The sequence below is a fragment of the Lasioglossum baleicum genome, chromosome 5 (genome assembly GCF_051020765.1).
Source record: "Lasioglossum baleicum chromosome 5, iyLasBale1, whole genome shotgun sequence".
In the NCBI taxonomy this organism is placed as follows: Eukaryota; Metazoa; Arthropoda; class Insecta; order Hymenoptera; family Halictidae; genus Lasioglossum; species Lasioglossum baleicum.
The window spans coordinates 12644645-12659794 of record NC_134933.1 but is presented as its reverse complement, the minus strand read 5'-3'; the positions used below and the strand labels follow the sequence as shown (position 1 = coordinate 12659794).

The window sequence follows — 15150 nt, the reverse complement described above, 5'->3', positions numbered from 1 at the left end:
TGTTAAGCGTTATTGATTTTTGAAAAATTCCGTCGATTCGGCGAACTTACAGAAGTAATGAATAAACGGTAGCGACGCGCGACGATGGTATTAACGAAGAAATATTGGAAAATATAATTCACGTAGTACACGTGTTAGATTAAAATGTTCATCAGCGAAACTTGCCGCGTGGACGAACGCGTGCTGCTTGCATTTTCATTGCAAAAACTAAATAAGGTTTCTGATGTTATTAACGTGATGCTGGCCGGGAACCTTTTAATCAAAAGGTGGATTAATTTAACAAATTAATGTGTGAATATTTCAAGCTGTCGCTGCAAATATATTTGCAACGTATTTGTTAAGTGGGAGTTTCGAGCAATCGTTATTGAAATGTGTTTGTAATGAAGTTTCTTAATAATAAACGCGAAGACGAAGAAAGGTATGGTATAACTGAATTCAGAGTGCTTAAATTACAAGCTATTCCTGATTTTTAAAGGTGGTCACTCAGAGGATTGTTTAACCCTTTTCATTCAATTTTTTGATCCCTTAAAACTAAACCTATCACTGCCGGTCAAATGACCGGTCTTACATTTTTAAATTGATTCGATTTTTTTACCCAAACCCATATTGCAATAAAAATTGCAGGAAATCTAAATAAATAGAGCCTTGTCATTTTTATCGGCTGAAATATTTTAATCGCTTTGTAGTAGTATTATATTATATTTGTAGTAGCTTTTCACCCCCGTATTACCCTTAAATGAAGGGGTAGAGATCTGAAATTTTACAGAACAGTATTTTAGAGATAAAAAAATAAAAAATTACCAATGCTTATACTGCTGTACTTTTTCTGTTAATTCTATAAGTACGAGATTATAGCGGAGCGGAAGGAAGCATTATCGACCAGAATGCCGATTGGCTAAGATCGCGACGAGCCGAAGGTGGTTCAATCGAAATTGTCCAATTTTCTCGGCGGCGAAATCGGTTTCTTCCGTCGAGAGTCCACTGACGCGTGTGTAAACGGCTCGTGAGATCGGCAATAACGGGGATGTTTGAATGCATCGTGTCCAGTGACTCGACAAGGCTGCCAGACATATACGAAAAGCTCGAGATAATTCGCGTTAAATCGTTTCTCGCCGTTCGATTCGCACCATACCGGCGCGCGGCGACTTCCTTTTCTACGACCACGGTATCGGACGGCGAAATGCCTCGCACCGACGACGACCGTTGTCACCGGAAATGGAAACGTTGCTGCGCAAATAATATCCCCTTCATGATAGTTCCCGTTCAATACAAAAAGTGGCGCTGCCAGCGAAACGATTTGACCGATCTCGGATGATTCGCTTCTTTATGAGTTCGATGGGCACCGTTGAATCCCCAGCGATTTATACGAGCACTCGTAAAATGTTTTCAATTTGAATCACGCCGAGGGAATGTCGCGAAAACAGCATTACAAATAGTTCGAAATATTGTTGTCGCTGTGTGAAGCAGCGTCGGGAAAAATGTGTCGAGGAGGGAAAAACATAAAGTTCAGATTGCTGTGCTTCGATTGCCGAAAAAAAGCATATAGTTGATTTAACCAATTCTATAATATTCTGTAACATACATGGATTCAAAAAAAGTATTTCAACGTCCACAATTTCTGATTTTGAAAAAATTTTCTGCGCTCACAGAGTTTCCATCTAATATTTGTTTCGGAACTGCGACAGAATGAGGAATGAAATAATAATTTTAAATAGTTCAGATTTCTGAGCTTCGATTGCCGAAAAAAATATATAGTTGATTTAACAAATTCTATAATATTCTGTAACATACATGGATTCAAAAAAAGTATTTCAACGTTCAATTTCCGATTTTGGAAAAATTTTCTGCACCCACTGTGTTTTCATCTAATATTTGTTTCGGAACTGCGACAGAATGAGGCATGAAATAATAATTTTAATTATCTAATCCTTGAAATGGCGAAATACTTTAGAATTAAAGCGGATTTAGTACATTGCAACAATGAAATCATTACTTAGGATTCGTTGAGCATCTTAAACAACACAATCCTTTATTAATTGTCAGCAAACAAAATCCACGAGGATTATTATATTTTATACACAAGCTACACTCGTAAGTAAGTTCTCCGACATCTTTTCAAGCGGATTATCCCGGGATGAAACATTTGTCTGTAACACGTTCGTTACACGAGTCCAAGTTACGTTCTCGTTAATTGCTTATTCATCGATCTTGCACACCCCTCGTGTAACAATCAGCTTGATTGTTCTTCGATTTGCATTGATCATTCCAACACGCGACGCGACGATTGCCTTACCTTTGATTAGTCCAATTCCCATGGCCAGCTTGGCTGTTTCAGCACTTTGTGCTAACTCTGCATATGGTATGCTGTTACAATAAGGGAGCGGGAAATATTGGTAGCGACGAACTAAAAAAATCGAATATACAAAAGTGTGCATTAAAGATAGCTTTACTTACCTCAATTAACCCCTTGTCGTATTTTAACGAGCATTTTACGCCTTTCTTTTGAAATGAAACAAAATTTGATTCGTTTGTAATCAATAGACTCCGGATTTTATGTATTTATAACAAAAATGAACAAGCGTAATTTAACACCGTGAAAATATTAAAAGACTTTACGAGTATTAATATATTAGTTTTAACCCCTTAAAATTATTAATGACGAATATAGATTTATATTTAGCTCCTGTGCCAGGCAATTGATGCACAAACTCTTTATTTTGCATAAAAATCCGGAGTCTAGTAATCAATATATAAGCATTAAAATGTCATACAAAAAATATACATTTTCTTTTCTCTTCTACGACATTTTTATCTCACAGTGTCAATGAAAAATGCACTGTACACCTTGTAGCTCGATCAGAAACTGCACTGAATCTAATCGCAACAATCACTCAGCGTGTTCCTTCATTAGCCAACTATTCAAAGCGTATTCATCGATTGCAACTAGTAGTTTGTATGAAGCCACCAGGCCGGAAATTAAAAAATCACAACGCCGAGCGCGTTCGCAGGGAAAGTTTCTGCTCCACTTCTGCGGTAACGTGGAAATATCTTTGACGCGGCCTGTGAATAATATATCACGTTTCTCATTGTTGTCAGGCGCAATCTTCCACGATGGCGACGAGGAGCACAAGGCAGCATTTCTAAAAGCGGTGTACGAGACGAAATTCGAGCACGGTGCGCCCGCATTCGAATTAAAGACCACCATAAGGCAGGTAGAGGTTAATACCGACAGCTTCAAGACCGCCGCCGCGGGTTCGTATAAATTCTCAATACAGCTTATGAGTAATTTAACGTCGGCAAAGGACGAACAGAGAGAGAGTAGGAGCAAAATCAGCCGCAGCACGCGATTAAAACAACTAATGAACCAATTAATGGCCGTATAGACGAGCCATCCGTCTGGGAAAATACGGGCGTCCTGTCTTGATTAATTGTACGAGCATCGAGAGGGAAACGGCCTCGGTGTCAATTACCAGCGAACTGTATCTCTGAAAAATAACTATCAGGTTGTTGCATGTGAAATGTCCGATTTTAGAATGCGACTCTTATAAAACGTTTCGATCAACAAATGCTATTATACTCTATAAGTTTATTATTAGACTGTAGATGTTCATGCAATTTGCTATTTTTGTAGACGAATTTTAAGAGAAAGTGGGATCAAATAAAATCTGATTTTTAGTGGTTGTAGCCTTCGCAGATCTGGACTAAATAAAAATCGTATTAAATTCTGTCAAATTTTATACTGGAGCATTCTTTTAAATTTTCAGAAGCCATAAACGCATAAAGATCCAACATTAAAGAACATTAAATATAAAATGACCGGTTCTAGATTTTTTAATTTCACAATTAATGAAATTATAAAGATACTTTCATAAGAAATGATTTAATAAATATTTTTATTAGAGCACATATTATAATAAGAACCGCGCAAAGTCTAAATAAATTAATTCTTGTCATTTTTGTAAGGCAACCACGTGACTGTTACTTTTATAGTTTTATATTTATTGTATAATTTTACTTTTCCATCAAGTTTATTTCAACGTTAATCAACGCGACTGTCGTGATTTCCTTGTATACAATACAGGGTGAGTCGACGCCTCGACTTCCGCCTCGTCCCGATATCGCGATAAATTTCGCGTTAACTCTTTCCCTGAGATGATGGAACCGATAATAAGTGTCGAGCGGCCGGATCACCCTCCGCATTTGCCACCCCAATAAAGTTTGATATTTAAAGACTCCCCCGCGCCGTGTTCTCTCGGACCAATAATCAGAGCGCTTTTCTTTCCCTGATTGGAAGACGCTTCTTCCACCGTTCCTTTTTGCGCCGATAAGTCGATTCCGGCAACGTACTCGACTTTTAATATTTACCCCTGATTCTCCCCTGCTTTTGCTTTGTTACGAGACGAGCGACCTGAAAGGCTGATTTTCTCTCGTAGAGTACACTTTTGTTGGCCTGGATAATACCCGGGCGATATTAGAATAGAAATCTTCTCGGAAACCTGGAATACCGTTAATAATATTAATTATTTTAATAATAATATAATAATGCGTCAGCTGATAGTATAGTAATTTTATTTTCAATACAATGTAGATTAGCTGTTCTACTTCACAATATTTTGAGTTACTCCGTGATAGTTCCAGATTCAGCAGCGATGTATTTATTGATCCAAGCTCGTATTTTTGGTTTATTATTTTCAGTTTATTACTGCGGATATTGTCAGAATCACTTCTCCGTCCATTCAACAAGAAAGTAACTTTATTTTTCTTCCGGCATGAAGAACGGCGCAAACACTACAAAAGCTGCGTCCAATCCATTCCGCACCATTCTTTTCCTCTACGTCATTATTGCAGCTTTTCCTGCAAGATCTACAGAATCTTCTTTACATTTCGCATTTCACGAATGTATTGTCTTTTTGTGACAAAATATAATAGAGTCTCTTACCTGTTATATGAGTAAGACATGTGTCCCAGTAAATCACATAAAGTGCCAAGATTTTCAAAATTTTATCATGGAAAATTATTCTTCGAGGTTGTTGCGGTAATAAATCCATAACGAACTCTCGCAACTGCTGCGAAAGAAATGAAAATTTTTTATTGCAAGATTCTGCTGCTATCTCGCACTTCACGCTAAACCTACCGAGCCGTAAAAGTAACTGGAACACATGTTCCCTTATAAAAATGACAAGATTGATTTTATTTATTCTATTTTATTGATTTGATTTTAATGTCTAAATAGGATTTGTGCGGCTCCTATTGTAATACGTGCACCACTAAAGATATCTATACAATCGTTTCGTATGAAATCAGTTTCATTATTTTTCTAATTGTAAAATAAAAAACCTGGACCCGGTGATTTTGACCGGTGTTGGTCGGTCTAGTGTTAAATGAAAGCAGAAAATTCAAAATACATGACGAGACGATACCTGGAACTCTTGAGAAAACAAAGCAAAAGGAGCGTTTCAGTTTCTAATTATTCACGGCGGTGCGTTTTTACAGCAAATCGCGGTAAACGAGAGCTTGATTTCCGTGTAGGTAGCTCGGTTTACTCGTAACCGCTTACGTGGCCGCTCCTTCTCAGCCAATCTCGAGGGCGCTTCATTTACGCAGTTAATGCGATGTAACTTGCGGAACGGGCAATGCAGAGGGCACGTTTAACGTTGCAGCTTGCGAACTCATCGGAGAAGGTGTGGCAGCAATCTTTGGCCCTTCCAGCCACCATACACACGGGATCGTGGCGAGCATCGCGGCACGTTTCGATATCCCGCACATCGATTATTTCTGGCGACAAAACGAGGAACTGCCGGCTGACCAAGAAGAGAACAATCGAACGCCGATGACCGTTAACGTGTTCCCGGATAGCGATCTGGTCGGCAAGGTAAGCGGAAGTTGTAGCGATAGTGTCAGATAAATTAACTCTTAGATGCGGGGCAATCAGGAACATCCTAAGATCCTGCACCTCTGCTTCCATAGCTGATACGGTGATATCCATTTCAATAATAACCAATTAATCAGATAACAGTACATATTTAGCACAGAGAACAATTATTACGTCCGTTTAATGTTGGAATTATTTTAGTGAATTGTAAAGAAAAAACCTTTTTGTTTTACACCATGCAAACCACTATTTAAGAAGTTCAATAAGACATTAATAGACTGTTTATGCATTTTCCAATTTGTGTAGACAAATTTGAAGAAAGTGGAATGAAATAAAATCCTATTTTTAATGGGAACAGCCTTTGTGGATTTATATTCTAGTATTTTTTGAAAATTTTCTAGTAATTAATTTCTATCGAATCTGCATTGGCTGCAACTCTATACTACGCATCCCTAATTAACGAATTTGCTAAAATGAAAAGGGTAAAACTCTAGCAGATATTTTCGAAATAAAAATAGTATTCGTACATTTTGTGTAGTTTGTTTTCGAAACCACAAGCGAAGGGTATTTTAACGAAAAAGCATTTAAGGGGCGTCATTCCGAAGACTCATTTTACTGGTTTTCACTATGTGAAAGGTTCCGGGCGATATGGCCGCGATTAAATGATATTGGTTATAGATTAGCAATTTCGTATATGGCAGCCCGACTTGAGACGGAAAATTGTCCACCTATATTAAAAACAGCTCGTACTATTAATCTCGACGCGGCCCCGCGTCGCGACGCCCGCGTCTGACACTTTATGCGTAATATTTCAAAGCTCGTCGAAATGTGACGAACGCGGAGGAACACGCGACAGTATGGCGACATGGTGCACGACAGGGTGCGGCGCAGCAGCGTTCCGATGCATTTTAAATTACGCGTCAAACGAGGCAGATCGAGCGAGCTTGAAGTAGGTAGCACATTAAACCAGTAAGCCGTAGCTAATGAGCACGATCAAAGGCTGTACTTGAGCTGACGACTTTGGAGCTGCTTTCCATGCTCTTCGCTTTTCGGTAAAGAATGATCGACGACCGCGACGCTGTCGATGAATTATATAAGTTAAACTCAAATTATCCGGAAACGTCGGACTACCGTGTTCTACCGGTTTATTTGAAAATTTACCAAAATGTCTACGGAGCATACGTTTCTTATATTTCAAAGGTTTCACGAGTTCGCGAGAACTTTTGTCTTTTTCCGAAATCCTTACTTGCGAGTTTCCGATCGCAACAACATCTTACAAAGAAATTCCTATATGGTAGGTACGATATAAAAATACTTCGATACCGTTATACCTTCTTTCCTATTTCTATATATTGTGCTACCTCGAATCCTCTCCTGCAGTATGTTTCCTTCTTCACTGAGCCAAGAAACGCGTAACTTCTCCTTTCCAGATTTTTACTTCCACGAAATAGCTTGTTATAAATATAATAGATTCGACTTGAGCTCTTAAATTTGTCGTATTTATCACATCGTGCTAGCTTTTTGATACCATGGCGGTTTCCGAGGAAGCGAACCCACGTAAAAATTTTTATACGACCGCTACTTGCACTTCTCTGCTACCTCTTTCACTTTAACGTTCGTCGACAACACCTTTTCGCGATGTCAATATGAAATGTGTTATATAATCAAATTTACTAGAAATAATTTATATATGAAAAATCCCAGGCGTGTAATCAGTTCGAAATGCAACGAGGAAATGTTACATTTATTTCTGCGGGATCAGCGAGTTATTCCACCCGCACAACTCTACGATTTATTAACTAATTATGTGATGACATTCTGTGTTGTAACTCCCGCGAGAGGATTATTTACGCGCGCGCGATCATAATTCGGGATGTGCATTGCAAATTAATTAACACGGACATTTTTCGCGCAAAGTTCCGTCTAGCAAAGACTCTTATAAAAAAAATTAAAATCTAGACACCGGATTTTATGCATTTATGACAGAACGACTAGATGCAATTTAAAACAGTTAAAAGATTCATAGATTTTAAGAGTATTAACATTTTACTTTGACTACGTTAAAATTATTAGTGAAAAATATAAATTTATATTTAGCTACTGTGTCTTGCAATTGATGCACAAACTTTTTATTTTGCATAAAGATCCGGAGTCTATCGATAACGTTCGATAATGATCGAAATCGAAACCCATTTGCAGATGATTGCTGACGTGGTGGAGTCTATGAAATGGAGTTCATTTGCCGCTGTTTATCAAAACAACGACGGTCTTTCACGACTCAGACAGGCTCTGACACTCAGGCGAAGCAAGGACTCTGTGGTCACGATAAAAAGGATCGGCGAAGGGCCGGATTTTCGAGGTGTCCTAAAGGACATTCGTAATATGTCCATCAGCAACGTAATCGTCGACGTCGAGCCACATCAAATCATGGACGTGCTCTACCAAGCGAAGGAGGTCAAACTGCTCGCAGACTACAGCAATTTCTTCATTACATATCTGGTATCGTTCACTTTGAACGTTTAATCTTAATTAATAGCAACTTTTCTCCGGTTTCAGCAATTACAGAAATACTTGAAGAAGTTTCGTACGAAACGAGACTTAAAGTTTCCACCAAGACATTATAAATTAATCAAAAATTTGAAATACGGTTGATCTGAATATTTCATAGTTTCATCTTCCCGTTTTCCGAGGTTCACTTCAATATTTAGTCGGAAGTGGATCGCAGTTAATCGAATTATTCGTTTATAGTGGTCACCGTTGGTCTCCATTGAGCTATGCCACAGAACGAAGTAATTCATCAGATATCAAATGAATATCGCCTCGCTTCCAGCGCAACATTTGTGTTTTATTATTGAAAACAGCTGTTATAAACTCGTCCAGGGAGTAATATCCGGGTCGCGAATTCCCAAACATAATGGAAAATCGTTGTAAATGTTGCAACTTCGAGAATATTTATTCTGGCGCAATTACATGCAACAATTCTTGAACAGTTAATTAAAAATATGAGAAATTATCAAGGACTTCAAATGAGTATTAATAGACTGCCATTTTCATCTACTTCTCGCCAAGAGTAATGATCTCCATGTGCTTCGGAATATATATAATATCGGTAAACATTCCATCGAATTTAGGTTCCGCCGAAATTAATCTATAAAGTGAGATATGAAACGCGAAAACGCGTCAGACGGCGAAGTATTAATAAAACAGACACCGTTACGCCCCCGCCATTTTGTTCGCCTACAGTTTGTTGCCGTGGCGCAACTCAAAGTAGATTTCCCGCGTTTCGCGGACCCGGTTTTCCATAACGGGCGGCTTATTTCGGGAAACTTACTCGCCTCCGTTTAATGCAAATCCCATGTTGAAAGCAACAACATTCAGGGAACGCTAGGTTATTTATGAGATTGATGCCAAGGAACGTTTCACGAGCTACCCCTTACGTCGCGAGAATGCGAATTTCACGGAGTGCATTCATTTTTCTGCGGGATTTTAAGAATGTTGTTATTCTTCCATGGAATGTCACCCGACATTTTAGCAACAAGTTGCGCGCGGTTGGTTTCGGTAGTTCTGTTTGTTGACACTTTCAAGTTCCTTGAATTTCTTCGAGTAGGAAGATAGAGAGTGTTTTAGGACACAAATTAAAAATTTTTAATATTTTCTACATTTTTAATTTTAGGGGGGTTTAATTATCAATTAAAATGCATAATTCGGATTTTGAAGATTGGTAACGAGAATTGCGTTATCAACAAGGTGCTTTAATATTTGATACAAAGCATTTGGAAAGGGGGTCATATTTAAATGTTCGCGTAATTCGTTCGAACATTTCCAAGATTTGATCATTAATAAAGCAGTGGTCGGGAGCGCATCGGCGAAGCAACTCCATTAGCCGTTGGAATCGCCCGGGCTTTTTACTAAACGGTCCTATAAATTATGGCAAGTAATTGTTTTCAACGATACGCGGGCGAACGTTGTGTGGTCCGATGTTCGGACGCTGAACACAGCTTCGTCCACCTACGCTCCCGGAATCCGCTTTTTATGACGCATTACTGGCGAACACGTAACAATGCCTCCATAAATAACAACGCTCGCGGTGCACCGACGGTCTTCACGCGAGGTGAATAATGTTATCCTTTAAAAAAATAAAAAAATGCGAACGAAACAATAGGTATACGACGTGGAAAAATCCAAGACAATGCTAGTTAGAAATGTCGACTCGTCTATTAACACCTTGCCCTACAATGTTGTGTCTGACTTGTGATGAAGATTCTGAACAGATTCTGATAAAAATGTATGTTAATAATTTCCTTTAAACCAAAATAAAATTCCATTTTGATTTTGTTAACAGTAAACCTACCGACCATAAAAAGTGATTGATGTGTATTGTACTCTATAAAAATAACAAGATTACATTTATTTATATTTTGTGCGATTTTTACTGTAATATATACTGGAGTCAAAAAATATATTCAATAAATTCCCATGAAAACACTCTTACAATTTCAATAATTGACAAATAAAAAATCTTAAATGGGTCATTTGACCACTCGTGGTAGGTTTAGTGTTAATGGACAGCTATTGGAGAACACATAGGCATACAATTTACATCAATATTCTCCTCTTTTAGGAAATTACAGTCTACAAAAAAGGTTCTAATCACTGAAACCGTAAAATCTGTAGTTGTCAAGAAGAACGCCGCATGTCACACATTTTATCTTTCGAGATATAGCCGTTTAAAGTTTTGATCACTAATGCTTCGACATAGGACATCGGTTGAATTGTATTATTTTTTCGAGCCTTTCGAATTTATTTTTATGATTATTTTCCTGGTGAAGACGTAAATCCTATACTATAAAGCTCAATTAATGCACAAACTCAAATTTTTTGAAATTAACCTAGCAACCACAGAAATAAATCGTGGGGCAAAGGGTTAACACTTAGATGACGAGGATCAAGGTCAATTTTAACTAATCATACAAACTCGAACATTTTATACGTAGAGAGCAGATAATCATAAAACGTGGTTTCGAAATGTCATGCGATACGCGTCCTCGGTCTCTTCCTCTCGTTCCGTTCGTTTCTGCACAGTACAGGTTTGAACATCCACGTCGAAAAAAAGCGAGGAAAATCGTTCGTACGGTTTCCCGTAGGTCGTACAGTTTCCGAAATCTGTTTCCCCTCTTTTAAAAACTGTCACGTTGTAACGGCCGGTTGAGGAAGCTCTTTGATAGCCGCGCGCGCCAGTCCGGATGAAGTTGTTTGAACGTTCCTCTGCTGCTTCGCAAATAACGAAATTTGTCCGTGTACCGGGCGACGCGTCGTTGACGGGGAGGGGTAGGGGATGAGGAGAAGGCGTACCTGGTACCTGAAGAATCCGTGAGAAATTTCACGATGCATCTATATTTGTCTCGGCTGTCGAGAATTTCGAGGAAGGCGCCTCGTTGAACGCTGCCACTCGGCTCACGAGTCAAGGTAAGACATGGGGCGGACCCACGTCAACGTCAATGTTCACGGCGCGGCGACCTGATGCCGCGATTTCGATAACCTTAAACCGCCTCTCGCTCGGCAATCGACTTTTACACACGGCGAACACGTTTTAATTGCCCTCGACCTACACGGAGCAAATTCAAGCACGAAAAGATCAACAACACTGTTCCTCTACTTCTTCTGTATGTCGGTGTGAACCACTATTAATCCGATTACAAAAATTCTTTAGTTTTCATTATTTTTTTATGAGACTTTCGCCAACTTATTTGTGGAATTTTTCTTATTAAAGGGGTAGGCTCTTTTTTCAGGATTGCAAGGGTGCGGGATGCGCATTCTCATTTCTCGGTAAAATGCAAAGATGGCGTTTTTCAGTAGTCAAAAACGCTAGATTAAAGATCAATCTAGGCCGTGATCGCCCTCAAAGTCCTGTTTTTCCGTTTACGAGGCATGTTATTCCACTATTCGGAAGCGTGTAGCTGTCGCAGCTTCCTCTCATTTTCCAGTCTCCGATGCATTCTAAAATTCTGAAAAAATGTGACATATTTTGGATCCCAAGGCGCATTTTACAGAATTTTTTCAGATTTTTTTGTTGCTAACTGTCTCCGGAAAAAATGAAAAACCAACGAGTGTAACTTTCCTCCACAAAACAGAAACGTCGAAAAAATTTGGTTTTTATTGTTTTTCACAATGATCTCCCGCAACAAAAAATCTGAAAAAATTGACGACACTGCCTGTTACAGTACTTTATCAGGGAGCTATACAGTAGAATAATGTTTTCATATTTTCGAGAAATCTCTGCCTTTTTTCGCTTTTTTGGGGGTTTTTCATCTTTCACGAGCACAGTTTGCAAGACAAAAATCTGAAAACATTCTGTAAAATGCGCCTTGGGATTCAACATATGTCACATTTTTTCAGAATTTTAGAATGCATCGAAGGCTAGAAAATGCGAGGGAAAGCGCGAAATCTAATTTAATCTGTAATTACCCTCACGGACAAGCTAGAGAGCTGATATTTTACTCGGAGTGATTTTTCTTGGTCAGCTTTCGATAGTTTCGACTATTTTACAATTAAATAGCCAATGCTAGGCCCTTTGTTGGAAAAGGCAGGAGATCACGTTCGAAAGAAAGAGACAAGAGCAGTTGCAGAAGCTTAATAGCAAAGATCATCGAAGTAATTATGTCACACATGAATCGAATAAGTAATGTATTTCACAGAGGAACCTCCGACAAGCAAGTTCGTTGTTCGTAACGGGCGGAGGCTGTTGTTCCAAGAAAATTGCAAGCTCACGATGAAAACAAAAGCGGAAAAGCGACGGTCGCGCGCGGAGTTTCCCGATAGTTCGAAGAACGAAATACTTCCCGGGCGAAGAACGAACAAAGAAAAACGTTTGCTCGGCCAACGGCGCGCGCGGCACAGGCAAAGTTCCGTGATACGTCTCGTTTCCATTTGCAAATGTGTTTCTTATCGTTACCTTCTGTTCGCCGAGGTTGCGCGTAGTTCCGAACTTATTCCCCGGTTGTTGCAGCGAAACAACAGGAAGCGCCGTTTCAAACGCTCGTCCGCCTTTTTCGCATTCCGGCTTGTGTGTAGAATGCATCCGTGTCGGCCCCTTTGGACGCATGTAAAGTGACGGATCGCTTTTCCGGGGATCACTCTAGATTCGAGGAACCAACGGACCGAAACAGATGACGAGAAATGGTTGGACAAGTTTGGCGCCGTTGCCAGAGAATCCTCTCGACCCCACCATCGATAATTTTTTTCACCTTCAGCCATTCCTCGTATCAATTCGACGCATTTTTGCGACTTTCACTTTTTAAAATGTACTTTTTAAAATGAAATGTTTTCTCATATAATGCACTTGGTTTTCTATTTTAACATTTAATGTTAAAAATATAAGTGTCGCCACGAGTGATCAATATTTACATTTGTTTTCTGAGATCTATGACGATTTTACGTGCACTTGTATTTAAATAAAAAATAACATATTTTTCATATTATCCGCAGGACTCCACCAAGTTGCCGTTGTCGGATGTGCGGAATCATGCTAACCTCACGGGGCTCAGCCTAAGAGAAAACGACGTGGACGGAATTAATTGGGTAATTAAAGCGTGATTTAATCGGTCGTGTTTTTTTCAGGATATGAATTCAAACGAATTCAAGAATTAATTATTCGTGGAACGGAAGGTGCATGAATTATCCTGTTCTTTTTGTTTCGTTTAACTGTTTAGCAACTTCGGTGGTCCGTGAATATTCATTGTTCAGGAAATCTTTTTTATTGATACAAATCAATTTACGAATCGAAAATTATTGCTCCGGAGCTAAAAGAGTTCGAGCAAAGAAATTTCGACAGCAGTCCGATTCTTCCGTGAAAGTTCTGATTGAAACCAAACAGAGAATTTATCTTCGTTCGTCGTGCGACAAGCAAGAACGTACAGACGCATAAAAATAGCTTTTTAATAAACTCACACCGCCAGCCGTCTCCAAAGGGATTACCGTTGGGAAAGCTCATTGAATCGGTATAAGTGCAGAGACCTTGGCTGGTAGCTTTTCAAGAAAGCCATGAAATGGAAGAATATCAGGAAGACACAGCTTAAACGATTCCTGGTCGTTCGCGTTCGACTGACAACCGCCCCTAGCGCTGAAATACTCTATTCCTCATCGCCCTCGACCAATTTCACCGCGTTTCAAGCGACATTGTCGGCGTTTCCGCATTGGTGTGTTTTAATCATGACTTTTTCACCGTATGCATAATAAAGTCGTTTACGGCGTCAGTCGCGAAAGAATTGTCTAAATGCGAGCCGCTTTAGCCGTTCGGGGTAATTTCTTCATTAACTCCGCGGCATAATGGAGCACCGCGGCCTGTGTTTTCCGAGGATGCAACGAGTAACCGCCCAACCCTCTTTTGCTGGGAAATCCACCCACGACACAGTACTTATGAGCAGCTGACGGGCTGCCTTAATTTTCGTTTCATTAGCCTCCGCCGATTCCCTTTGTACCCCGAACACACGCGCTGAACGGAGACGCAGACACACTCCTGGCCCTAACCGCCCTTTCTTCGCCTATATGCAAACACAACCCTTCCCTCAAGTAAAATAATTAAGCCTGTTGTTTTATAATTTTGCAAGATTGGACCAGCTTAATGTTCCATTTCTCAGTGCAACCTTGCTCGTGCCGAGGAAAAAGCTGCTCTTGCGGGAACGAGGAACTCGTTTCGTTTTCTGCGATTCCTTTCGAGTGTCTCGCGTACAGTTGAATTGCAAATTTTCATTCAACTCATTAGCTGCTCGCTCAGTTTTTGAATGTGTAATAATGTGCGTACAGTGTGCTGTATTTTCAAATAATATTTGGACAGAATATTCTAAAAGAAATGAGTATCAGAATGTACGGTTTCTGAAAATGCTAATATGATTTGATTTGATCTAGTGTTCAGTCTATAAATTCGTAAAATCTTATGGCCATAGGTGGAATCGGCAGTGCTCTACGATGCGGTATTCCTGTTTTACAACGCGCTGGAGACCTTGAACGCCAGAAATAAGGATTGCGAGGAACCTGTAACTATTGACCCAGTACCGCTCTCTTGTGCAGATACAGAGAAATACAACGCAGGTCCCAACATTACCAACCTTATACGCGAGGTAAAACCCCACTGACTTTTCTCCGGACTTGGAAAGCATGAGCTTAACAACTAACTAAGCTGTATCGTCACGAACGTTACCGACTATATGCGATACAAAATAGAATCTTGTAGAAAATCGAAAATTCGACGCGGTAATGCACTCGGAATACTCGAGATTATA

At 39.5% G+C, this 15150-nt stretch overlaps 1 protein-coding gene across 3 annotated transcripts in view; it reads left to right on the top strand.

The window, feature by feature from the left end:
• The window catches only part of LOC143209127 (glutamate receptor ionotropic, kainate 2), a 107952-nt gene that overhangs the window by 80612 nt on the left and 12190 nt on the right, over positions 1-15150 (top strand). For all 3 annotated transcript variants that reach the window (XM_076424424.1, XM_076424425.1, XM_076424423.1), the window contains 5 exons: positions 3097-3252; positions 5661-5872; positions 8072-8371; positions 13358-13450; positions 14815-14988. In XM_076424424.1, the coding sequence (XP_076280539.1) occupies positions 3097-3252; positions 5661-5872; positions 8072-8371; positions 13358-13450; positions 14815-14988 (935 nt within the window). The remainder of the gene's footprint in view (positions 1-3096; positions 3253-5660; positions 5873-8071; positions 8372-13357; positions 13451-14814; positions 14989-15150) is intronic.